This window comes from Sebastes fasciatus, chromosome 22 (genome assembly GCF_043250625.1).
Source record: "Sebastes fasciatus isolate fSebFas1 chromosome 22, fSebFas1.pri, whole genome shotgun sequence".
Lineage (NCBI taxonomy): Eukaryota > Metazoa > Chordata > Actinopteri > Perciformes > Sebastidae > Sebastes > Sebastes fasciatus.
In genome coordinates, this window is record NC_133816.1 from 5,028,399 (window position 1) to 5,054,668 (window position 26,270).

Below are 26,270 nucleotides of genomic sequence, written 5' to 3' on the forward strand. Positions count from 1 at the left end.
AAGTAATATTTTATCTTATCTTATCTTATCTTAGGCTTTTCGGTATACTTGTCAGTATAAGCCAAGTATACTTGGACTTTTCTGTATACCTGTGAGTATAAGCCAAGTATATTTAAGTAAAATTTTGTTAAGTATATTTCTGATAAGTACATAAAAAGTAAACTGAAAGCATACTCTCTTATTTTAAGTTTTAAAAGATGTATACTAATAGGACACTTGAATAAGGCCAAAGGTCATTTTTATAACTGAAAAATGTCCAAATTTTACAAACAGTGACCTTTTTCATCTAACCGTGCCGCCCTCTTCAGTGAATAAAACTGGCCTTTTATGACATTTATAACTACCCATTTTGCATACCAGGTTTGGCAGTGCCAGTAACATGCTGACAGCAAAACTAAACTTGGATGGTAAGCTTTTGATGTCCAAACCACAGAATCAATTTTGAGAATATTCTATCACAAGCATGAAGCACATTTAATTCCACTGATTAAATTACTTAGAAGTGCTGCCATGGAATTAGTGCTGTAAAAAAAGACTCCCATGGAACAAACTTTCCTTATCACCAGACCAGAGAACAGGCGTGATATTCAAATATTCTCATCTCATTTCGGTGTAGCAGGAAACTCCTCTTATCTGAGCTCCTCCTGACAATAGCAGTGCTGTTTTCCATGTCACTGTGAAGTAAGACCAGCGGACAAACAGCACCGTAGCCATGAGCCAGGCAGGTAAGCTAGCTGTCCCATTGCATTAATTATTTATTCATTCATTTCATTTTTACTGGGGTGATGAAAATGATTCATTGCTTTAATATACTGTATGAGTCTTGCTGATTTATGATTGTTTGCGATGCTCAGAGCAACATTTTCATTAATATTGGCTCAATATATCTTAGCACAATATTGAAAAAAACTTTAAAGTAAAAAGCTTTGGTTGTTTTTGTATAAGTCAATGTCAAAGTGTGTTATATTTTAATATGCTACACTGACAGTGACAGCAAAGAGTATTTTTCCACTATGTGGGTCAGCTGCTGAAAAGTCTGGAGACTCTTTTGCTATAAATATGCAGTAGTTAATGTAGTGGGAATATGATGTTTTTTTCATTAGAATACTTGAATACTTTTTCTTGCAGCTGAGCAGCTGTTAATCATCTATGAGACGGAGGCAGAGCAATGGGCCACCTATCTGCATTTAGCCTTCGCCGGTCCAATCCCAGAGGCCGGGATCCGGTGCTATGACATCGCCGCAGTGTCCAGCCGGCAGGATGACTTCCTCAGGCTGGCCCAGTACGCCTGCAAGTTCCTGGTCCTTTCAAAGGGCATGCTGGAGGGCCTGTGCCAGAAGCAGCGCTTCTTCCTGGCCCGCGTGTTGCATCCTGCGGCCCGTGTGGTCGTGCTGCTGTGCGGGGTCGAGAGCCTGACCCCGCTGCTGGAGCTGGTGCCCCTGAACGGCGACGAGTGCCTGCAGGTCTCCAGTGAACAAGATGCTCATGAGTACACGTCCACTGTGATTGATATCGTGAGAAAAGGTAGGATATTGGCTCTCAAAATTTGTCTTTTTGACTTTTTTTCATCACATATCAAGTGCAAAATAAATGCTCTTTCACATTATTCCACCTCTACTGTGCCAGCTTCTGCAAAATTAATTAATTGTGAAATCAAATTATTTGTATCATTTACTGGGGGCCTCCTAGGATGCCCTCAAAGACCCCTGGAGGTCACTGACCTTATTTCAGAAACCAGTGAGGTATCAAATCCCACCTCATCGTGTGCTTATATTCAATCTAAGAAGTGTTATTCCAATCCAAATGCTACAGTTTCCAACATTATCATTTTACTCACCGATGATCATTGCAATAAAATTAATTAATGAATTGAAATATCTTGATGCATGATGGTAAAACAGAGTGCAATTTAGTCCCAGTGTGCTTCCTAGTCTTGCAAACCCAGAACACAATCACCCTCTTCATCATGCTCTTCCTTCAGGAAAATATTTCACATGGCCTCACCGTTCTGCTGCCATAAATACGAAGGGAAAGAATGCTCATTATTTGTGAGAATGCCTGAGCGGCAGCTTGGAAACCTGTTTACTGACTTTTTTTCCCCGTGAATTGTGTGTGCTGCAGATTGACATCCAATGTTTTTTAGGTGCCAGCAGCCGCAGAGACTTCTTTGGTGAAACTGTGTGTATCTTTAGCATGTCCTCATCTGCCCTAGCTGCCAATTATCCTTCGCCTCCTTCCCTGTTTTTCCTAATTGCACTATTTGTATAAAATCATAAAGCGGAGGAGGTGGCTTGTATTTAAACAGGTGTGTGTGTGTGTGTGTGTGTGCAGGAGGAACATCTGATGCAAATAGCCAGTCTTTCCTCTTCAGCCACCACTGACGATAATCTTCGTTAGTCATGCAAATTCAAGTGCACTTGATTGCACTGATACAGTGAAGTGATTCAGGCCAGACTCCCACGAACAGTTATATTTTAACCCAGAAGTACTTTCCCTATTCATACAGGATGATGCTGTCTGTTTGTTAGCAACAGACATGTGGGTGTTTTGATGAGGTTCAGTGTAAACAGGTGAAGGATGTGCACTTCATGACTGGTTTCTCTAATAAATGCCAGAAAAGCCAAATCAACAGTCGTGAAAATGACCTCCAAAATGACCTTTTCAATTTCTATTTTCTATTTGCATCACTCAAAATGTCAGCTTTAACAATATGTAGCCTACCAGAGAGTTTGGGATTTAAAGGGGACATATCATGCTCATTTTCAGGATCATACTTGTGTTTTGGGTTTCTACTAGAACATGTTTACATGGTTTAATGTTCAAAAAACACATTATTTTTCTCATCCTGTCAGTCTGAATATACCTGTATTCACCCTCTGTCTGAAACGCTCCATTTTAGCGCCTGTCTCTTTAAGAAAACCTCCCAAAGTCTGCTCTGATTGGCTTGCGAGAAAAACATGGTGCACCTTTGCAAAGGTAGTTCTCAAGCCGTGGACGATATATTCTAATGAGCCTGCATGTGACATAGGAATAGGAGTCAGATCTGAATGACTTGTTAAATCACATGTTTTTGTGCGCAAGTACTGAAAAAGTGTTTCAAAAGTTTTTCATATGTCCCCTTTAATGTAATTTAACCTAATTTGGTTTAAAATAACAAGACAAAGATTCTATATAGCCGTGCTAGCGGCTCTGGCGACTGAGATACAGTAGTGTGTTGAGCTAAAGGTATGCTAACATGCTCACAATGACATGCTAGCATGTATGACAATGTTATTGTGCCAAGAAGGTGTAATGATCACCATTTTCATCTTACTTTGGTTTGCTAGCATGCTAACATTGGCAAATTGCCACTAATCACAAAGTACAGCGGAGGCTGATGGGAATGACATTAGTTTTGCAGGTATTTAGTAATGAAGCTTTGACATTTTGAGCTGATCATGGTGCTAAAGGAAAAGTCACTAGATCACCAAAGTCGGTATAATTCATCCTCTGAGGACCATAAATGTCAAATTTATTGGCAATGCATCTTTTAGTGAGATGTTTCAGTTTGGACCAAGATGGTGAACCAACTGACCAACATTTCCATCCAAGAGCCAGGCTGCTAGCGTGGCTAAAAATGCACCTGTATAGCTTATGGTAGCCTATCTGAAACCCATTTTGTTGACATCACTGGTGCATTTAGTAGACAATGACGTTACAGTAAATGTCCCATCTCTCGTAGGTGTGTTAGCCACAGCGGCAAATGTCAACCCCATGACTCGTAAACTATCAGGATCAGAGCAAAAGGCGGAACAAATGCAGTCACCTGGAGGCCAGATTGTCCGATCCAGCATTGCGGTCGTTCCCTCCAGAGTTCCATGCGGGGTGAGACACTCAGTTAGTAGTAAGCCATTTCTTTTTCTCATAAAACTTTGACTGCATTGCAGTTCACTGTACTGTCTCTTTGGCAGCGCTCTACGGAAGTGTTCATTCTCCTGAAAAATGAGTCGGCTGGCAGCGACGCTGAGGTTGAGTTCACTGGTGAGAATCAGATGCTGAGAGTGAAGCCCGTCTGCTGGAATGAGCGGATCCTGTGCGTCAATGCACCAGGTGAACAAAATAATAACGAACTAATGATTTAAATACTTTAGATAACTGTTTTAGACATGCCCGTGTACAGCTTCTGTTTCTATTGCAGATTTTCCAGCAGGAAATGTGAGAGTGACTGTGTATAGCGGTGGGGTGCCACTGAGCAAGGCACAGCTGCAGTACTACAGCAACATGGAGGAAATAACCTCCCTGCTAGCGAGGGCAGCAGACCCTGTGGACTTCATGTGTCAGGTAACGCCATTAAAGGGATGTTGAGTTGCATTATGGGAAATGTACGATTTTTGATTTTTCAAGCTAGACCCATCAGGGACAAAAAGTCAGGACATTTGCTGCTTTGCTTTTGACCATTCTTTCTTTAATCTGTTTGTTGTCAATCCCCCCAACTTTATGGGAGTGTAATAATACTGAATGGAGGAGCCCTTTAATAGAAAGTAGTACGGGTTTTATTTTATTTTTCTGTATGAAATCATAGTCTGGAGAGTTGCAGACTGGTTGGTAACATGGGTAAACTTTTCAACAGCATCATTGTAATAAAGATGTGCATTCATATTTCTAAACTTTATTAATTTAATGTTACTTTCTGTAAATAATAAATGTAATATTACAGTATTCATTTGTTTGAGCATACCTCTTACACTGGCAAATGTATTCAAATAAGTCTATCAATCATTGATTTAGTAATGTAGGAAACACATTTGAATGCTGTCCTATTCTCCCCCTTCCTCTATAAAAGCAACTCTTCGGAGGCACTTTGAATGTGTTATGTTACTTAAGAGTGACTCATCGTTATGGAACACAGTTATAGAAATTAGTCAAGTGCCGCCCCAAAACACTGTTAATAATCTATCCACTTCAAGTCATTAGAAAGACCCAGAAAAACAGAAGATTAATTGAATCTGCATATTTCTTGCTGATGTTCATGCGCACCACTTACAGTCTCCTCTCTGGAAATGAAGAGACGGCAGGTTTCAGCCTTCCTACTGCCATGAACACTTGATTTGATTAGGTCTCTTCTGCTGAAGAGGCAAACTTGAGCAATGCCAAAAAAAGAATTTGCCAAGAGAATTTCAAACTAAAAGCCTGCACTGACACAACTGGACTCTGATGTGCATGGTTATATTCAACTTGGCATCTCTATTGTGCCTTTGTAGACTGTATTTCACCATAAAATCCTCTGTTTTTAGGCGCTGCTTTTGTTTTCTCATCAATTTTGACTTTTATTTAAGACTGTGCTTACTTGCCTCACCTCAAATAATTATTCCAAAAATGTGTTCCGCTCCTGAACTGTCCGTCCCTGTGGATTTCAGGCTCTTCGTGAGTCCTCTGTGGAGAAACTGGATCAGAAGTTGTCCTCCATGTTGTTGGAGAGCATGCCCACCGGAGGCTTTCGGGGACTGCAGTGTGAAAACACTCCTGAAAGAGGTACAGCACTGTAAGATTGCTTACTCAGAACTTTGCATTGAAAAAAACATCTGCTGAGTAATCACACTGAGAGGAAAACCCAAACTGGTACAACTTACTTTAAATGCTGTTTGGACTTTCAGGGATACATGAGCAAGGATCTCAAACTATTTACTGGAAAACACTTTTTTCACACAGTTCTAGTGCAGATCTACACATAAGTAACATGTCACATGTTGTACCAAGTGATGATGAAATGATGCCATATGAGACATTCGCAGCATTTATGCAAATGCATTAACCACAACAGAATGCCAATTCACTCCTCTCACTCCAAGCATGTGTTTATGCAACACTGTGGATTGAACATAAGTCTCACAGTTGGAATGTGTTCCTGTTGCATGGTGCACATTATCCACCATGAAAAAGAAAGCCCTCCATTATTTCTTGGCTCATTATTCAGCAGACTGATGGCTTCATCAGCTACCGAAATTGATCCTTAACTCTGCTAAAAAGGGCACAGGGAAATGTTCCCATGACAAACAGGTCAATAAGTGCCTCCAAGCTGTCTTTCTTCGACTCTCCTGACTGTGTTAGATTGAGGGCCAACTTCAAGTTATCACCTGTGGTGAGTGGGGAAATCTTAGGGAATATTATGTGCAAATGCAAATTCAGGCCTAATTGGTGCTGTCAATTTTTTATTTTTTTTTCCCCCAACCTTATCAAAACGTGCAAATATCCACATCAGAGCTGCGCCAAGCAGATGCACCGTCGCTCCTCCACTTTGCCGCCCAGTACGGATTCAAGAGCGTCTCCAGCCTGCTCCTCCAGTGTCCAGGTGCTGAACGAGCGCTGCGCACAGCCAACCGCCACGGACAGACTCCCACTGAGATCGCCAAGAGTCAAGGCCACACGGAGCTTCACGTCTTATTGAAGGAGACACTGGTAACTACTTCCATATTTGCAACTCTCAAATAGGGTTTTATTTCTTTTGTCTGGATAATTTTCACCTCGCTCCAGTTGATATTCCTCAATATTGTATTGGCTTTATTGACCCTCCATACAATGAAGACATTTCTCAAAATGCCAATATCTGATGACAGCTTCTCATGTTCAGTGCTATATGAGCTAATTAAATCCACCCGATGATGTTATTTGTCTATCTAGAAGCTGGCTGGATGTAATGTCACCTCAATGGGATTCCTTATAGTTTTCATTTACCTGCTGACAGCTGAGGAAAACAGCACAATGTACTGTATGCACCTCAGCTCTTGAGATCTGCAGTACAGCACTCAGGAATGCTCTTACTAACACCAATACAGCGTTAGGAGTGCGAGTGAGTGGCGAGTGGTTATCAATAATGAACAGAATTGAGAGGATAGAAAGGTGGAAAGCACGGAGAGTGACCTGTATGTCAGGGGCGACCTCGCTCTCTCCTAACTAGTGTCTTTGCATCCAGCTCATGGCATAGTTAGTGGATTGATGGTAACCCCCCTCATTGGCCTGCCAGGTTCCTAATGGAACACCCCCGCAGAGACTTAGAAAGGCTGTGTTTGTTCATGCATGCACAATTGGCTCAGAGCGCAGGTCGTCTGCATACATTCAGACAATTAATGCAGCCACTAATGTCGGGATTTTCTTGCGTAATGGCTGCCATGTTAATATGAAGAGCCTCTTCCAGCTCAACCTCCCATTTCACTATGAGGAGTGTAACACAAGAGCAGCAATCCAAATTTAATAGATCCCTTGCATGCATGCACATCCCTTTATCTGATGAATCTGGAGGACACACGAGGATCATTGTGTTTCTTTCCGATGCTAATTTCATTAGGCAGCGAGGACATTATCATTAAAAGAAAGACATGATGTACCCAGTGGTGTAGCGTTAGCCAAGATGGCAGGCTGAAAACATCACATCATTTCTGGTGTGTCCTGCAAATACTTAACCAAACATTACAGATGCACACAATGCAAGAAGCAAATGAACAATCCACCTGATCCCTTTTGATGGGAAAAAAATCAATAGAGCTGAAACAGCTAGCTCTGCTCTATCTATCTATTAAAGCTAAAACAGACCAAAAAATCCACTTTCCAGCACCCCTAAAACTCATTTTTAAATTAAATTGTAACATCTTATTTGTTTAATCCGTACAAAGTGTAAAAATTACATCTTGGGAGGTCACACTATTTCTTTGCCTGGCGCACTGACTTCCTGGAGACTCCTTGAAGATAGCCTATGGTCCCGACCAGGAAATAGTGTGCACATAATAACCCCCTATAAAGCGTCACATTTTTGTTTTTACACGTTGGTTTCTGTACGGATTAAACAAACAAGATATAAGATGTTAATTAGTGAGCTATTGGGCTAGCTGTTTCCAGTCTTTCTGCTAAGCTAAGCTGGCCTGCTGTAGGTGCTAGCTTGCTAACATGAAATCAGCATTTGAATGTATTAGGAGGTCGATGTGGAGCTATATTTAACTAGCTGTAGGGAACGGGAATGTAACGTCACCGACAGCAAGTCGCCCATCTTTGGAGGATGAAGGATAAGAGTGTTGGTTGTTTACTGCGAGTGTCAAAAGATAACACAAAACACTACACGGTGAATATGATTCAAAAGCCAAATTGTAGTATATATAGCGTACAGTCAGACACAAAGGTAGGCTAACGTTATGGGTTTCATTCTGCAAGATACCAGTAGATTAATTATGCAGTAACCAACGTTTTCTTATTATTCTGTTAGGCTAACATAAACTATTTTATCTTTGTCGGGATGATTTTGTAGTTGGCATTTAGCATGTAGATATAGCCTACCTACCCGTTTGTAAATTGGACATTGGCCTCCAAAGATTTACATATTTTGAACTGCTGACAGGTGTTCACTAACGCCAAAACACATCAGTGACTGTAATGGTAGGCAAATTGTCAAGGTCCCTTCTTATTCGTAAGGATTGATATCATTCACTAACTATTTCAATTTTGTAATATGTCTCCCGTTTGCCTCTGTCAGCTTCTCTTTATATGGGCTTTACTTTATACATTTCTGATGATGAACAATTGACAGATGACAGATGAACAGACTAGTGATATTTACTCCAAAAATGGCGGCGCGTCCCAGAATGCTCCACAGTTCCCATTCCCCGTTGAGTAGTTTCATCTAGGCCTATAGCACTGCATCACATTTGGAAGGTAACCATATGTTTTGTAGGACATACAATCTTATCCTGCAAAGTAGCTATACCTGTCATAAAAAGTAGTGGATTTAAAAGTTCATCTGAAATATACTTCACTTCAAATATTCAAGTGCTTCAAATTTGTACTCAAGTGCAGAACTTGAATAAATGTACTTTGTTACATTCCACCACTGGGCACTGATTTTGAAAAGAAATGTTGCTGTCAAAGTTTTTTAATGCAATTTCTCAATGTTGTGAGCACAATACTTCCATTCACTTCCATTGTATTGGTGCAACCCTTTAAAGCTTGTATCAGCTGTTGAATCCCTTATGTGTCATCTTGTAACAGACAGCAGCATAATGCTCATTCATTCATGTGAAAATCTCTGCTCCCCGTCCCCTTATACAGTAGTACTGACAACTTTTAACTTTCTCTGAAGGCTCAGATCAACCTATAGAGAATTAGCCCTCGAGGGAAATTTAGACACTCCGACAGCTGTTGCAAATGTATTTATCCCCCTAACAACGGTGCTAATTGAGAGTGACTGCAGATGGAGCGAGGTTTGATCAGACTGCTCTAGTGAGTCAAAGTGCTCGCTGCGAGTCAAAGTGAGTCGGCTGAGCTGACAGGGGAGCGGTAGAGTCAAACAGAGGTCTCCCCACAGGGACTTCGACAAGCCTATAGATGTGACATAACAGACAGATCCGACATGCACAAGCAACTGACACTTGTGGTTTTCTTGGAGGGTAATTAAAATTCATCTTAACAGCCAAAACCACGCTTGTGTGGTGCGTTAGAGGAAGTATAAGAGAGGAAGTACGTGGGGTTTTGTTCTTGCTCCTTTTTTTTTTTGCAAGGCAGTTTCATTAACTCGTCTGCAGTGTTTCCCCCACCTCCAATTAATCAACCCATGATGCATCAGTGATTTGGGCGTCAGTGTAGCAGCACTCTGTCAATAAATCCTAGATGGATCGGTCCCCTGCTTCATGCACAGGCTGAATCACTCACAGGGCCTGCGTCAGATCCACTAGTCTGCCCTGGCACCACACTTCTTTGTTAATTAGCTGTGAACCGCTCCGGAGGGGAAAGCTGAATTATTCAGGGAGAGCATAACTAGAATATAAATATAGAAAATACTCCGCTGTTATCTACGATGTTTTATGTCCACAAACCGCAATATTGTGCCTGCTCATCGTTATTACTAACACAAACACACATTGTCCTTATTTAATATTTCAATACTGGGTCACTTGGCATTTAGATGGACTCTGCGCACCTACCAAGATCCCGCTGTGTTGTGCTCTCAGATCAAAGCAGAGCAGGGCTCGATAAATACAAATTAGCTCGCAACTGTACGGCCCTCCAAAGGCTACAAAGAGCTATTTACGTGCTGCATGCTGTGTTTGTGTACTGTATACTCCTATTCAAATGCAAGAGAGACAGATTGTGTGACACCCAACTGTACACTCTAAACCAGGGATTTTGCATGTTATGTTTGGTTTGGTCAGTAACGGCACAATCATCACTGGCAAAACTCCGGAGATTTGTTTATCATTTGAATGATACGCTTATCTTCATCCCTCAGGTTACATGTTGCGTGTGTAGTGCATTACTACTGAACAATGTTACACTCAGTCTTTATGCTAGCAGAGGTGCTTTATGGATGGCAATGTCAGTCCACCACTTTGGTCCAGACTGAAATATCTCAACTTTATGTTCAGTGCTAATTAGGAAATTCTCCATGTGTCTATGTTCCCTCAGCCCTATGTTCCCTCAGATCATACTTCCGCTAGTGTATGATCGCTTGTCCCGACGTTCCATTATTCCGAAACCCAGATAGTCTGAAAAATGTCCCATTGGACCGAAAGCCCATTTGTCCGACAGCCCATTATCCTGAAAACAAACCACCATTGTTTCGAAAATACAACAAACAAAAAACAGAATGACGTCAGTCGCATGATCCACCCTACTCTACCTCTTAATGGTTTACCCTGACCCTAACCAATCTCACTCCTCATGCCTAAACCTAACCAACCCAACCAATGAAGGTAGAGTAGAGTACTAGCCATAGACGTAAGAAATGGATGTAGTCATTGGTTTGTGGCCTTGCCGTTTTGAAGCCTCGAGTACGGCATTTTGGCCGTCGCCAAAACACTCTACAATCTGCCACGCATCCAACACTCTTATCCTGAAACCACTATGTCAAAACACAGCCAGCATGCTGGCACTGAGAGCCGAGACTAGCCGGCCTGTGTTTTGACCATTTCAGCTGCTGAAAACACATTTACACTCCTTATCTTACACCAGATTCCCTTGAGATTTGCTTTCCCTCTAACAAAATCAAACCCGCTGTTTTGTCTGAAGCACTGCTGCTTGGATTGCGGCGGTGAAACTGAATTTGTCTGGAATGCCCGGGGCTCCTGTAGTTTCAGACATCTGTAAAATGATTCAGCGTTCGTGGTTAGTAAATAAATTCCCCCTCCCCTGTCCAGAAATTACCTCTGAAAATACCACACTGTGCTCAAGCACAGCATCCAACTATTATAATTCAATGTTCAAGCTGGGGTGGTAATTAACCCATCCTTTCTACCTGTTGGGCCGGTTATGAACCTCCACTGTTAAGTAATGCATTCATGGCAACCAATAAGTCATTTGCAATACTAGGAACAGTGTAATATTGTAATTGAGTCATGAGTGGCTGTGTTGCTTGGAAACTGCACACAGAGCATGGCCGGTTATATGCAGGATATCTCCATCAAAGTGAGCTGTATCTGCAAAGGTTTATATTATTCTTATTGAATTCAAAATATATCATTTTAAATTGATAAAAGAATCAAATGTAACTCAGAGGCATTGTCATATGCATTATGAGTCTTTTGTTGCCATGTCTGTTTGGAGGCAAAATTTTACGTTACAGCTCAGCAGCTGTTTTAAAGGGGACATATCATGATCATTTCTAAGTTCATACTTGTGTATTGGGTTTTATACTTGAAAGAAACCTCAAAAACCACTATTTTCTTCAAACTGTCTGTCCCTGTCTGAAACGCTCCGCTTTAGCACCTGTCTCTTTAAGAACCTCTCCTGAAAAAGCCCAGTCTGCTCTGATTGGCTTGCGAGAAAAACGTGGTGCACCCTTAGGCTGCATATAAGAAGTGGACGTAGTCACCGTGACGTTAACCATTGGTTTGTGGACTACAGTTTTGAAACCTCGGGTTCGGCATTTGGTCTATCACCATCTTGGTTTCTGGCCGTCACCATGTCGTTGTTTTTTTTGCAGCCAGAAGTGAAACGAGAGAGTGAAGCTAAGTACAACCTTCAGGCGACTAAAAAAGGTTATAATTAACTTTCATGAACTGAAAACACACTGTGAAAGGGTTAAAGTTTCACGACGAAAACACAGACATGATAGCGATCTGTCAATCACAAGGTAGCCGCGTCCTAAAGCATACCCTATTTGACTCTAAATGGGACCATAATTCACTAAAAGAACATCATGCTGTATTGAAGAAGACTTGAAACTAGTGATTGAGACCATAAACTCATGTTTACAATGTTTACTGAGGTAATAACTCAAGTGAGAAGTAGGCTCATTTTTAAGGGCTTCTGCATTGGCTTCACTTTTCAGACCTGGACGTATCCCACTGGGTGCACCTATGTAAAGGTAGTTGTGTGGTGATGTATTCTAATGAGTCTGTATGTGACATAGGAAGGGGAGCCAAATCTGAATGGCTTGTTGAATCACATGTTTTCTGATCGAGGCAGCCAACAAAAAACTGACACAGTTCACAGTTTGTGGGTTGGTAGGCACTCCAGATACCCAAATGCATGTGCACAAGCACTGAAAAAGTGAGTTTTTCATGATATGTCCCCGTTAATACATAGTAAATACAGTTTATTTGACTGTAGTGGTTCGTGCAAATCTGAGAAAATGTTATGTACATCGTCAAATATCATTTTTCGCTTTCCCTTTCTTGTTTCTCTGTCAATACAGATACTCTAAGGAAGCAGCTTTTCAATGTGAGTCAAAAGGAATGATGCAACTCTTCAGTTCTTCACATGATCTCTATCAGAAGTTGAAAGATGGCAGTAAATTAATATCCGTATCTCAATCTAATTACGGATGCAGTCTAACTATCAAGCCAAGGGTCTTGAATTGCTCACTAAATGATATGTTTGGACTGAAAGGGGAAGATTGTCTGATTTCATAATTACCCTGATCATACCCCCGTCTGTCCCTCAGCATGCTATTAGCAAATAGGCCGACTCTGCAGCAGCTCTGCTGTCAAAAGGGAAAACTGCTTTCTGTTATCCAGCAGCAGTCAGGCAGGGTTACTTACAGCACACCTCTCTAATTCCTGCAATAGCCCTGAAATTGCTTCTCCTAACAGATGCGGTGAGAAACCTCAATTAATAATCTGGACGTTTGTCACACCTGACATAAAAACGCTGAATATTAAAGCATGACGTGGAGGCTGATATTAGCCTATATAGTGTGACAAAGCTTAGAACATGCTTAGCGGATAGTCATCTAGCTTTTATTATTGTGCCTTGGGAGGAAGATTCAGGTGAGAAAATGAGCCGACAGGAAGGATGTAGTGAGCCAAGGAGAGATTACAAAAATCAGGCTGCATTGTATCAAGATTCGTCAAGCATGCATGAATACTGAGACAAAAATATCCACTCTCACATAGCAAATGCCCGGCTTCAACATTAGACATTTCTTTCCTTCAATTCTAAATTGCCTCTATTGAGCTGCTTCTTTGTGATTTGGATGAAGCATAAAACACATCTCTTCATGCTCTGTGGTTGCAGAATATGTTCAACTCGCGCGAGGACAATGGGGATGCCGGTGTGTACGAAATGATGAGCGGTGCAGGTGAGTGAGGGGCTGATGGGAAGTGGAAAGAGGACAAAGGAAAGCCGATAATGGCATCGTTTTGTTTTTCTCCCCACCTCCAGCACATCATTATGCTGGGTTCATTTCCGACCACTGAATATTTCCCCCTTGCTGATGGGCACAGCGTGTAGCGTTTGCTTCCGATTAGCTGTGAAATGACAGTAGCAAAAAAGCAGCGTGCAGAACTTCATCGTGACGGTAACACTTTGTGCATTAGGGACTCCTTCCACCAAGCGTGAACAGGATGAGCAACAAGGAGAGGATGAAGAGGGGGAGGATGAGGATATCTACGCACCACTGGAGCTGAATGATGAATATGACAGCATCATGAACTCAACAAAAGCAGTGGCTATTGCCAATCGCCCACCAGCACCCACACCTCGGCCTGAGAGCACCCTGCAGGAGGACAGAACCCCTTACATCACTAAAGGTAACGTTTGTTGCATCACTGCCCGTTCTCACTCCCAGGGCTTTAAATACAGACGTTGGCGTTCGGTACCGCCGCACAATGCACCCTTTAGCGCCGGTGTGAAACGCACCGGGCGTTCCATTAACTATAATGTAAACCCATCCGAGGCAACAGTAAACACTCAGAGGAAGTACGCAAAGAGTGAGAGGGGAAGTGGATGGGTCTAACAATCACAAGGCTTTCATCCAGCAGACAGATGTTTGCATCCCCTGCGTCATCAGTTGTTATAGGGAAGGCTTAAGGCATAGGCAATATAGGCGGTTACCTAGGGCGCCACCTTCTGTGGGGCGCTGATCACCCTCAAAAAAAAATTCTAAATTAATTCTAAATTAAAAAAAAAAAATGCTGGTGAGCGCCCTTCCTCATCTCCTGCATTGAGGTAACAAATCAACAAATAAATAAATAAATAAATAAAGAATGAAATACACTTTTCACCCCAGTAAATCTCATTGTACTGAAATTGACTTAAAACTTTTAAGCCAACAATATCAGGGGCCAATTGTTTATTTATATTATAATAAATACAGTTATTAGTGAAAATTAAAATCTTAATTTTTGTAGCTCCAAATCCAAATTTCGCCTAGGGCACCAAAAGGGCTAGAGCCGGCCCTGAGCTGTTCGTTCAGTGTCATTTTCCCTGTACAAATGTAGTACTTTTAAGCCCAACCATGTACTTCTTCCCTAAACCTAACTATAGTGGTTGTGTTGCCTAATCCTAAAGGGTAACTATAGTGATTGATGCCAAAAATAAAGTGATGCCAAGGGGGGCGTGACAAAGCGTCAGTATGTGACGAGCTGGGATGAGCTGGGATGAGCTAGGATGAGAATGCGTAGTGCATCCTTTGGCCCCCTTTCTTCTTCCAAATCACAGACATGATAGAGCTGATTTGGAGTCAAAACAACACTGCTATGCACAGTATGTGAAGGGGAGTTTGGGAGCTCATGTGGGAGGGAGGAAGTGCCTGGAATGTGCATCGCCATTGTCAGTGCTGAACACAGCAGAGATGCAGTTTTGTTTTGATCCCATAAACCACGAGAACATGCTCGCTCCCCGCCGCAAAACAAACAAAAAAAAGTGAGGAAAGATTTGCCTGCGCCGAGAGCCCACAGCCCCTAACTGTTCAATTTCAGCCGCGTGAATATTTCATGAAGATGAAACATCCAAAAGTGAGTGGTATTATTAAGGCTTATAAATCATTAAAACATCCGCGACTTCTCCCTTTCATCTCGCAAATGCAAAACATGCATCCGCAATTAATTGTTATTCCCACAGATGATATTACGCTCATCTCTCCTTCACTAACCATCACGATCAAAACACACAAAAATGATGTGCAACAGGCGCCCTATCTCCATTATGCAGCTTTTTTTTTATAGTATCCAGTGAGCTAACTCTCTGCCCCGATGGGACCCACAAAGCGAAAAAAGAAATTGAGTGCACCGCTGAACTCTCTGCATCCCAGCCATCCCCTCAGTAACAGAGAGGGAACTACCGGGGCTTGCCATCTGCAACCAATCTTGGCCAGACCAAGGCCAAGTCAGCCAGAATAAGTCATTACACATGTTTTCCATCGTCCTTGTCCCCAGAGCGCACGAAGAGAAAGGAGAGGGATTTTGAGGGTTTCCATCTATTGAGACAGTGGAGCTTCAAAACCACACAAGGATCACATTTTTTGCTCCTCGCTCCCACTGCCGCAGTGAAGGATGTGAGATGAGAGATGAGGCTTGGTGGAGGATCAGGCGAGGAGCCAGTTATTGGAGACCACGGCACAAGTGGAAATAATGAGGAGTTTTCTTTTGTTCGCAGCAGCAGAGCTCAATGAGACTGAAATGCTGAAATGTGAATGAAATTCAATCCCACAGAGTGAAATTACTCTCCATGTAAACTACATGGAGAGTAATGTATACAGTCTGAAAGCAAGGCCAGTCATGTGAATTTCATTCTGAATTAAGCCATAAAGCCGGGCTTGTCTTATGAGCAGGCTGTGTTTGAAACATGAAGTGGAAAAGAGAGACGCCGTCATGGAGGAAATGGTCAGAGGTGGGATTATCTTGCAGGGTGTGGATGTTGAATTTCAATCCACGCAGCCGCAGCTCCTCCGCCTCTGACAGCTGAACAGTGTAGCCTTTCATTCTGAGTGCTCTCTACCAAAACCAAAAAGCATCATTCAGGGCGTTTAATTCAATCCAGAGCTCTATGTGTGTATGCGTCTTTCTCTGAGAGGAACACTGATTTAAGCACTGGAATAACAAACCAGGATAAACGTCATTTCACATTTATTTACATTCAATTATATTGGTATTTTTCTGAAACATTAATGGGATGTTTTTCTTTTTTTCTGCTGTGTATTCACATTTAGCTTTCTGTAGTCAGTTGGTTGTTTGTAAGTTTAGGATATGACGCCATCTTGTGGAAAAATTTATAAAATGCAGGAACCTTTTTGTAGAAATCTGTCAAATCAGCTCTGAATTGTAGCAGCCTTGCAATGTTTTCACTGAGAGGAACTCAACTGTAAGAAAATTATTTTTTTCAGGAGGGGGTTTATTTTGAATTATCTTTATTAGTGATAATTTTATTATTTTCATTTTATTTATTTATTATTTTATTTTATGTTTTGAATTATGTAATTATTTTGTTAATATTTTTTAATGAATATCTTTAAAATCAATATAATTTCATCACAAAAAAAGTAGAAAATGATGTATGATATAGCTTACTAAATAAATGTTATGTTATATAATAATAATTATAATATATAATGTCATTTGTAAGCTGCTCTCTGTTCACAGTGTTCCAGAAGAAGAAGACACAACAGGGCGATGCTGATCTGTATTCACTTCCCACCAAACAATGTGAGTGTCAGGTGATATGGGAAAAAGGCAGATCAATAGATGTGACACTTAAAGGATCACTCCAGCAATTCAGTATTGCACTCTCATAACGTTGGAGAGCTCACAAGAGACAGATTAGAGACAGAATGATCGATACCAAAGCAGCAGAGGCCGGCATATCCTGACTTTTCGTCTCTAAAATGAATAAAGCTACAAAAAAGCTCGATAGCATCTTTTTGTTAGATCTTCCCTACCTAGTAAACACCCATGTCTTTCAAACTCAACAACCCTGTATGTATATATTAGACTGTTGTCAGGTTGGGCTATAAGCACCGTAGAGATGTGGGTCATTAGGGCCCTGCTACACCCAATATCAGGTTTTATAATCTATTCACATGGTGTATCACTGAACGAAGGAATAAAAGAAGACAACAGCAACCTCAAATGACCGTAGTAATTATGACAGGAGCAGAAGCGGAAATCCGAAAAGCGTTAAGTTTCACTTTCACTTTTGAAACAGTTATTTAAAAGGTGCTATATACAGTATGGGATTGGGAGCATTTCTATTGACTCTCAACGGCTCTCAACATGGCGACGGTGAGCCAGCAGCTCACAGCTAACAGCACTAACAGTCCAAAACACGCTGAAAGTGCTGACAAAGCTAACAGTGTTTACCTGAGGGGGGAACTGGAAGGTAGGTGCTACACTTCCATGACGACAGCGTTGGTCGGGACGGCGTTATCACCTGTGACCGCCACATGAGAGCAGCGCAGAGCGGCGGCCGTGAGCTAGCCAGTGGGGCACGTTCACATGCACGAACATGCACTAAAAGGCCCGGCTATGTCAACAAAGCACAGAGAAACTCAGATTACAACACACACAGAGGGAGAGAGACTTCATTCTCTGCTCAGGTAGACATTACTCCACTATATCTTTACATAGCAAATAGGTGTTTGGCACTATATTAATGCTCTTGATATCATATTTAGGACCTTTAAGCCAAAACACAATGTTTTTCCCTAAACCTAAGTGTTTTTGTTGCCTAAACCTAAAGAAGACGATTTGGTTGTGTTCAAAACATTTCATTAATTTTTACATGTTAGAACGCGTTGCTTTTAAGTTTCGCTTTCACTTTTACAACGTAGTAGGCTTAGTAGGCCCACAATGACCCACATCTATGAGGCTTATGGCAACTGATAACGCCTATTTAATGGCCTGATAACAGTCGAATCGTGTGGACAGGAAATAGAGCGAGGTATGACTGCAAAACAAAGGTCCATGTCGGAATCAAACTGGGGACATTGCGATATTATGGTACGTCTCAGTTTTCATCTGCATATTAATGCATGTACACCTAAATCACCACACTCTGCTCTAGTTGGGGTGGCTTTATCATTCACTCACAAAAAGACAGTTGCAGTCATCAATTTTTTAGCAAAAATAACGAAACGCGAGATACAATAAAAAAGCCATGAATTTCTGCTTGCACTGTCTCTAAAAATGCATCTCCATTTCTACTTTCTGGACAGAATTTAAATGACTTTGAGATTGTAAATGTTTTACACATAACAGCAGGACTTTTACTGTGCCACTGATTTTTGCTGACTCTTCCCTTATGATGGATTACCTGGTGGAATTACCTGCTGGGCGGTATCAGTTAATGTTGATATTCTTAGTGATGCTTTGTTAATTTAAATGAATTAAAATGGTAGTGATCACCATGGGGGAATAAGCCATTATTCCAGCAGTAATGGGCACACAAACAGTAAAAAAGCAATAAAAAGAGAAGGTAGCACATTTAAACACATTTGGGTGCCAAGAGGATGAGAACAAAAATCAATGTGTGAAAGAGCTGCTACAGAGATACAAAGCTATTTTTCTGCTTTGCTGTACTGTTGGTGACACTGAGTGACAGAACCAAAGATCATCACGGTCACCCAGAAAATTACTTGCCATCGTCATGACTCACTGGCATTACAGATGTGCTGAGCAAAATCACATTAGCAACCAATCCTCTCTATGAATGCCATCTGGAGTGGCTTTATACTCTGTCTTGTCTTATTTCTGTCACAGAAATCTGGCTTGTTAACTTGTCTTCACATGTGTGGTGATTATTCTGTTTTCAACCTTTTGGTCAGATTTTTTTTATTGAATTGTTGTTCATTGCAGCACGTGGGCGGGAAGACAGCATCTCTTCCACCTATGATACCTTTGTGCCAAACCAGACAAACGGGCTCCAGCAGCAGCAGCTCATTGAGCTCCAGCAGAGGGTGAAGGCAGATTCACTCACTGTGGACTGGCAGCGGGTTCAGAAGGGCATGGACGGCGTCCAGCAGGTAGGGCTATCACACACTGCGATCTCACTCACACTGGACTTGGAATGAATAGGACCGAACCCTAATAAAACTAGAACCATCTGTTGCTCGTGCTGTGCCAAGCTGCAAAACAATCTACTCACAGTAGAGCATGAAGGTACAAGATACCATAGAGTCAAGGAAATGGCTATTTATGACAACATTAGCTTAGCCCCAAATGTTTGGACGGCCCCACAGAGAGGAGAGATAGTGATGAAGGGCCACTTATCGCTGCTTGTCTTGCATACATTACTGTCACAATACAAGAAGGGATAATGTGATCGCAGGTGGGTGGTGTGGCTCTGTTTCAAGCTTGTTTAACAGACAAAAAACTGATTAGTGATTGGTGAACTTATTTGTCTGTTTCCCATGTCAGCCAATCAAGTGTTGATGCTTTTAAAACAAGGATTACGTTACAAATCGCATACTTTTTCTTCTTACTTTAAGTGCGTACTGCAGCTGCCCTTATGCACTGTTGAATGGAGGATTGGGACATACTACTTCGTCATAACATTGTCCCTTGAACTTTGACCCTCTTGCTCATATATCCACTGTGTAGAGGACTGCGGGTCAGAATAGCCGGAAAAGCATGCTGGCTTTCATACTGCAAAAATGCAACCGGATGTAGTAGGACATTCTGGTATTTTTGACTGCATTTAACATACTATGTAAATACTAAATCTTTTTCTGGCATACTAAATAGTATGGTAGTATGGGTAATGGAACACACAGAGGATCAAACTGAAAGTGGGCCAGTATACATACCAAGTGGCTAATTAGGGGAAAGAGGGACAGGTGTGCAGGCAGGTGACGGACGATCAGGTGGTCGGGGAACGGCGGGAAGAGCTGAGGACACCTGCTGGGAGGGAACGACAGGAGTTGTTATGGAACGGTCAGATAGGGATAAATGGCAGAAAATGGTAGAAAAATAAACCGAAACGGTGCTGTCGCCATGACAATAGACTGATATGAATGTTAAATTAAAGTCCTGCCTCCAGCTGTCACATCACAGTTGGAAAAACACAGGTGTAAATAGTCAAATTAATGATGGCTGCTTTAATGTTATTCATAACACCTGTGCTTGAGAAGTCCAAATTAATTATCAGACTTATCATTCGTTTCAAAGGTTGTGAAACAATCCTATATGCTTGTGTAGAAGAAGCAGTCTCGTGTGTTTTTTTACTTTTTTCTAAAATGTCGCAAAAAAAAAAGGTCACAATACCCACATATGTAAAGTGAGATTAGTGATGGAAGAAGCATTCATATCCTTTTCATGTCCAGCTGGCCCACTCTGTTGTGATTGGTCAACCGAACAATACTCTTCAGACTCCGCTCCGCTATAACTAGCTTTATTTGATGGTGTGCCAAACTAGCTGCTAGGCAGGTATTATGCAAATGTATTACTTGGTGACATCACTACGTTACGGAAGAAAAGGCGGGATTTCAACCGAGGCGATTCAGGCAGTTCAGGAGCAGTATTTCTGTGGGGGAGAGTAACTCTCTTTGTCGTGAACTTTGGGCTTTGTAACTTTGCAGACCTTTTACATGCACAAAAAACTATAAAACACACTAAAGGAAAGGGGGGAAAACACAAAAGCAGAATAGGTCCTCTATAAAATTATAATAATCTAAAAATACTCCAAGTGAAAGTCTTTAATTTGTCTTTGATTGATATATTATTACATTATTAGATTGTTTCTGATGCATCAATAAGTACTGTTGTACATGAAGTAGTATTTTTACTACTTCATGTGCAGTAACAGCTGGGTAGTTTAATGAAGGGTCGGGCCCTTCCAACATCACAACATAAAGATAAGAGATGATTAACGGGAGAGGAACGAAGAACAAACTAAACTGTTCCACGCAAATTTGTATTGATATTTAAGACTTTTATCTCATCATTGCATTTATTTGTGTAATATTGATAATTTTACCGCTTTTTGTGATTTATTTAAATGTAACCAATCTGGGAAGTTTAGAGGGAAATGTCTCTTTGACATCAAAATATGACAATGTAAAATATGAATCTGAAAAGTAACTATAGATATTAGTACAATATTTCCCTCTGAAATGTTGTGAAGTAGAAGTATGAGGTAGCATAAAAATACTCAAGTAAACTACAAGTATGTCAAAATTGTACTGAGTAAATGTACTTAGTACTCTTTCATGCTTCTTGCTGCATATTTAGACGTTATTTGCAGAATGTGAGTTTTCCAGCAGACCTCCAGAGGCAAATCTCATTTATGGAAATCTCATAATTTGTAGATAAATAGGTGTTTTCTGTGTGTCGGTCTAATATTAAAGCACTAATCTTTGCCTCTGCAGCAGAAGTCGAGTCAGCCAAGAGCCAGTATCGTCAACAGCAGAAAGGCCGATGACAGTGTCTATGGTAAATATTCCTCCATCCTGGGTATGAGGGTTAAGCTTTGCTGTCATCACAGAGAGGCTCCACAGAGCTCAGCTTTCCTGGAACTTCAACTTCAAAATAAATACTATGCAGTGCAGTTAAAGTTGGAGCAAGTAGCCACCTTACAGTATTAAACTGTATACTGTAGATGGTTTAGAAACTCTTCTCTCTCCCCCACAGATAAAATCAACATCGTTCATCACACGCCAAGTGAGTCTTTAAAAACTTATCTCAGTGTGCACAGAGAAAACTGGTGTTTGCATGCCTTTGTAGTTTCTCCAGTCCCAGTTGCAGTGGTGGGGAATTAATCTTCGGGGAAGTGTTATTTAATCAAATCCCCGGTGCCCTGTTTTGATCGAGTGAGTTTCACTCGCACTAAATGGGAGTCTTTTATTTCCTTTTACTGAACAATTCTCTGTTCAGCTGTGCATATTGGATCATTTCCCTCCAGGTGTTGCAGTGAGTGAAAATCAAAGAGGAAGCCGAGCAGTGGAGTCTAATTTTTACAGCAAGCCACTTAAAGGACAGCATGTGAGTTTACTTTAATTGCCAAAGGAAAGCTTGGCAGAAATTAGCATACATGTATTAAGTTTGCATGATATTGCATAGGCTATTATTGGAGTTGAGATAGACATGATGTTACAGTAAACAAGGCCTAATTAACCAATAACAAGTGTCCCTCTGAATTGTTTTGCAGTTAAGTTTCTTCTCGAAAGGTGACAAACGGTGAAGGTAAGACTTAAAACAATGAATCTAGTTTCATATTAAAACATTTCTACTGAACCTAAAGGTGCTGCTGTAAATGCGAGATTGGGAGCATTTCTATTGCCTCTGCATGGCTCCCAACATGGCGACAGCTGAGCCGGCGGTTCATAGCTAACAGTGCTAACAGTAGAAACAAAGGCAACAGTGCTGACAGAGCTAACAGTGTTAACCTGGGGATAACCGGAAGGTGGGCGCTACGTCGTTCAGGACGGCGTTATCAGCTGTAACCGCCATATGAGAGCAGTGCAAAGCAGCGTCCGTAAACTAGCCAGTAGGGCACGCTCACATGCACGAATATGCACTAAAAGCATGCTCGGATTAAAACAAACACAGAGTGGCTTCATTCTCTGCTCAGGTAGACATTACTCCTCTATATCTTTATATAGCAAATTGTAATTTGCTGCTATACTAATGCTCTGGATATCACATAGAGCACCTTTAATTTTCAGATTTATTCATCAATTGTTTCATATTTTCCATATTTACAGGCTCCATCACTCTACAAAGACTCTATTCATCCACCAATTATATCAGGTATAATCTGTTTGAAAACATAATCTGTCGATTTAATTGTATTATTAACAAAGTTTTGTATTTCCAATTAACAAGTGAAATGATTTTTGATGTATTTCTTACTGATTGTTCAGCTTTTTTTTGCCTCTTTTAAGAAATTATGATAGTAAATAGTAAAGTTCTGGTTTAAGGAAAAATCACATATACAATGTACAATGTGTGTAACTTAACTTTTGAAATCAAATTTGCATCTTTAGTATCATTTTATCTTAATCTTAAAAGTTTTCCATGTCAACAACTACCTTGTTCATTTTGAAAATGACACTTTTCAATTGTCTATTTCTTCTACTCTACTAAAATTATAATAAATATTGTTCATGAATCTTTCATACGGTGAAAAATGAAATTAAATATCCATATAAAAATGTTTAAATGGCAATTGTCATATGTTTTCATGGGTCTGTGTTCTTGGGAAAGGGAATCCATTTACCAGCAAGCATTGGCCTGCAACCCTTCACACCTTTGCCTCTAGAGGGCGCTGTATCTCTAAATATATCCATCACACACTCACTGTGTGAAGCAACCAAAGACATCTGGCAAGCCTAGAAGCACCTGCTGACCTCCTGATGGCTGGGAGGCAAGCTATGATAAAAAAAAAAAAAAAAGTGTCCATACATGTTTATGAATGTAAAGGGAACGTAAAATACTCATGCAGCAGGTGAGAACATCAGCGCAGTGCTTCCCGCTGGGCCTGGTAGCAAACAGGAAATGCTTAATCTTGGTTCGCATCGGCCAAGACATGTCAAATCGAATCTACTAATTTAGTATAATTGAAATAAAATGGAAACTGTAGGACTATTATAACTCAGCTCACTGGGATGAATAGAAACATCCACAGAGGGGTGCTGTAGCAGCAAGTGAGTGTAAAATTAAAGGTCAAAGGCTTCATTTTCCTGGGAAACTCATTGTGTTCAGCATCTGTGTGTAACAAACAGTTTTACAATAATGAAATAAATAAAGCTGAAAGAGGCCCTTTTAAATCACATCCATTCAATTTCTGAATAATAAACGTTTCCTGTATATACTTGTCAAAAATCTGAATTTGCTGCGATTTACAAAACTATTCAGGAATTGGCACAAACGCACACAGTCGGTTTCACACACACACACACACACACACACACACACATAGAGATACCAGTTTGTTGGTACAGGCCAGCCTGTGCCTGAATGAATGAATAAGAGCTGCATGGGGAATTCAGTGAATGCATGGCTAAATCCAAGCTCAGTCTTGAAACCCAGGCAGAGGCTGAGCCGTGTGCCAACAAAGCAGCTGGGTACACGCCGGGCACATTTTTCTGTTCAATCATGCTCTTTGTGAATAATATGTATTAATGCCGTCCCTACTTCGACCTGCCAGTTAGCCTTTGGAGATGATCCGGCTTCAGGACCCCATGGCATTTGAGGCATATGTTTGCCTGTCACCTGCTGAGTGTATTTCAGTCCGTGCGTCAGGCATGGCCACCGAGATAGGCCTCGATTCGTCGTGTACACAAACATCTGAGCGCCGCCACAAGAAATGATTCCCCCCAGTCGCAGAGAGACAAGCAGATAGAGAGCTTCAGTGGCATGTGTCGCCCACGCCAACCACGCTTCTATATGCGGGCAGCGCCACATCAGAGACGAGGGATCAAAGATTCACTGTTTTTCAAAAACCCTGTATATCCACATCCAAACACTAATTATGATATGATTTGGTTGACCAAACTGACTCTTTCTATCCTGTAAATTAGTTTTTAATGCCTGTGTTCAGCAGCGAAAAGCAACAAAGTGCTGTGTATTTAGACAATTTTGGGGGTTATAGCAGAGGTTTTTCCATTTAGTGAGACTTTCTATTCAACATCTATTTTGTAATATTTTACAACTAATACATCTTAAAGGGTTCTGGTAATAGGCAATGTGAAAGGTTAATTTTATTTTAAATTTATGATTACGCAAAATTTTCAATGCCGGACTTTCGGTGGTGGAAGAAGTACTCCGATATTTTACTCTAGTAAAAGTACTAGAAATACTCTGCTACAAGTAAAAGGCCTACAATCAAAAATGTTTCTTAACTAAAAATACAAAAGTATAAGCATTGAAATATACTTGAATTGCCAAAGTATCTCCATTTGGCTTTAGTTTTTTTGGTCTCCACCAACTCCTGAGACAAACATCTGGCTCCCGATAGCAGCTAAACGCTCAACATTCATTAGCAGGTCGCTAACTTTGTCTGTCTGCCGTTTAGTGTGTTTATCAAAGCTTTCTTGCTGAAAACAGCTGCCTGCTGTGACTGTAAACGACGCTGATGAGAGTGGTGTGACTGAACCAAAACAGTACATTTGAGCGCACGCTAAAACCAAAACAATTAGCTGAAAGATGCTAAAAGACTCCGTAGATCTGAGGGGTAACTGCAGAGCTGGGTGATAATGTGTGTGGGTTTGTAACTATGAACATAACTCATAGTCATTTGACTCATACGAAAAAAATTGATTAGTGCAGCTTTAAGTTTCCCTTCAGCAGTGAACGGAAGAATTGAAAAATCTTGACAAACTTCCCAGTTGGATTTCCTCTTGCTCTCTATTCCAGCAGCAGGCTTGGTCAGATAGTGGAGAGACAGGATTATACAGTCAACGCATCACTAATATTGTTATGACACAGTTCTTAACTGGCGATGGCCTCGACCGGTTGAAACATGAAAAGCCGAGCTGTCGCCTCAGTCGTCGGCTGAGTCCTTTTCCTGCATCCCGGCGACGCCGCTGGTTCCACGCTGCTGCAAAAACACTCACGGGACTACAAACAGTGGGACAACTTATCAGGGATAACTAGTCTACTGAAGGAGCATGCATAAACACAACCATTTAGAACTTCTCCATTATACACCTTGGCTTGCATGCAACACACACACAGGGAGGCGCATACACACCTCCCCTTCTTGCTAGGTCCTCTCTCCGACCCCAGGATTAGGGCAGAGGATTGTGCACAGCTGCTCCCCAACATCCCCGATAAAAATCAGGCAATTTCACAGTCAGTGGCATTCTTTCATCCCCTAATCCACAACCGGCATACAGTATAGATGAGCCTCACTGCGATGAGAACAAGCTGTTCTGAGCTGACCCCCCTGGTCATTGTGGACACCTTCGATTGGATACAGAGACACCGAGCGGCCGGACTGTAGGGTGCAGAAGCAAGGAAGACGTATACAGTCCAATATTGACCTTCCTGCTTCCTTTTTAACCACCAATAAGATGATTATGTGTCGACTAACAGCAAGCATGGATTACAGCTAATGCAATAAGCAAAAATAGTGTTTTAGTGAGCAACGGTTTCTGA

At 41.2% G+C, this 26,270-nt stretch overlaps 1 protein-coding gene across 2 annotated transcripts; it reads left to right on the forward strand.

Annotated features, from left to right (window-relative positions):
* The first annotated feature begins 596 nt into the window (after positions 1 to 596).
* LOC141760805 (B-cell scaffold protein with ankyrin repeats-like) lies at positions 597 to 23,337 on the forward strand. Of its 2 annotated transcripts, none has more exons than XM_074623883.1 (16): positions 597 to 725; positions 1,129 to 1,524; positions 3,722 to 3,864; positions 3,951 to 4,089; positions 4,178 to 4,320; positions 5,397 to 5,511; positions 6,239 to 6,435; positions 13,474 to 13,537; positions 13,776 to 13,988; positions 16,818 to 16,880; positions 19,029 to 19,195; positions 21,539 to 21,602; positions 21,801 to 21,830; positions 22,072 to 22,151; positions 22,318 to 22,352; positions 22,874 to 23,337. In XM_074623883.1, exons 1-15 carry the CDS (start codon positions 713 to 715, stop codon positions 22,348 to 22,350), a joined length of 1,860 nt encoding a protein of 619 aa, XP_074479984.1. In that variant the 5' UTR covers positions 597 to 712; the 3' UTR covers positions 22,351 to 22,352; positions 22,874 to 23,337. The 2 variants fall into 2 exon arrangements, with proteins under 2 accessions (XP_074479984.1, XP_074479985.1); XM_074623884.1 differs by having other exon boundaries at positions 21,542 to 21,602.
* Positions 23,338 to 26,270: the final 2,933 nt, after the last annotated feature.

Bases quoted from the DNA above. Each gene is read 5' to 3' on its own strand.
- LOC141760805 (XM_074623883.1), top strand. The intron at 4,090-4,177 runs GTGAACAAAATA...TTTCTATTGCAG, and splicing joins CCTGTGCGTCAATGCACCAG to ATTTTCCAGCAGGAAATGTG. The intron at 13,538-13,775 runs GTGAGTGAGGGG...TTTGTGCATTAG, and splicing joins CGAAATGATGAGCGGTGCAG to GGACTCCTTCCACCAAGCGT.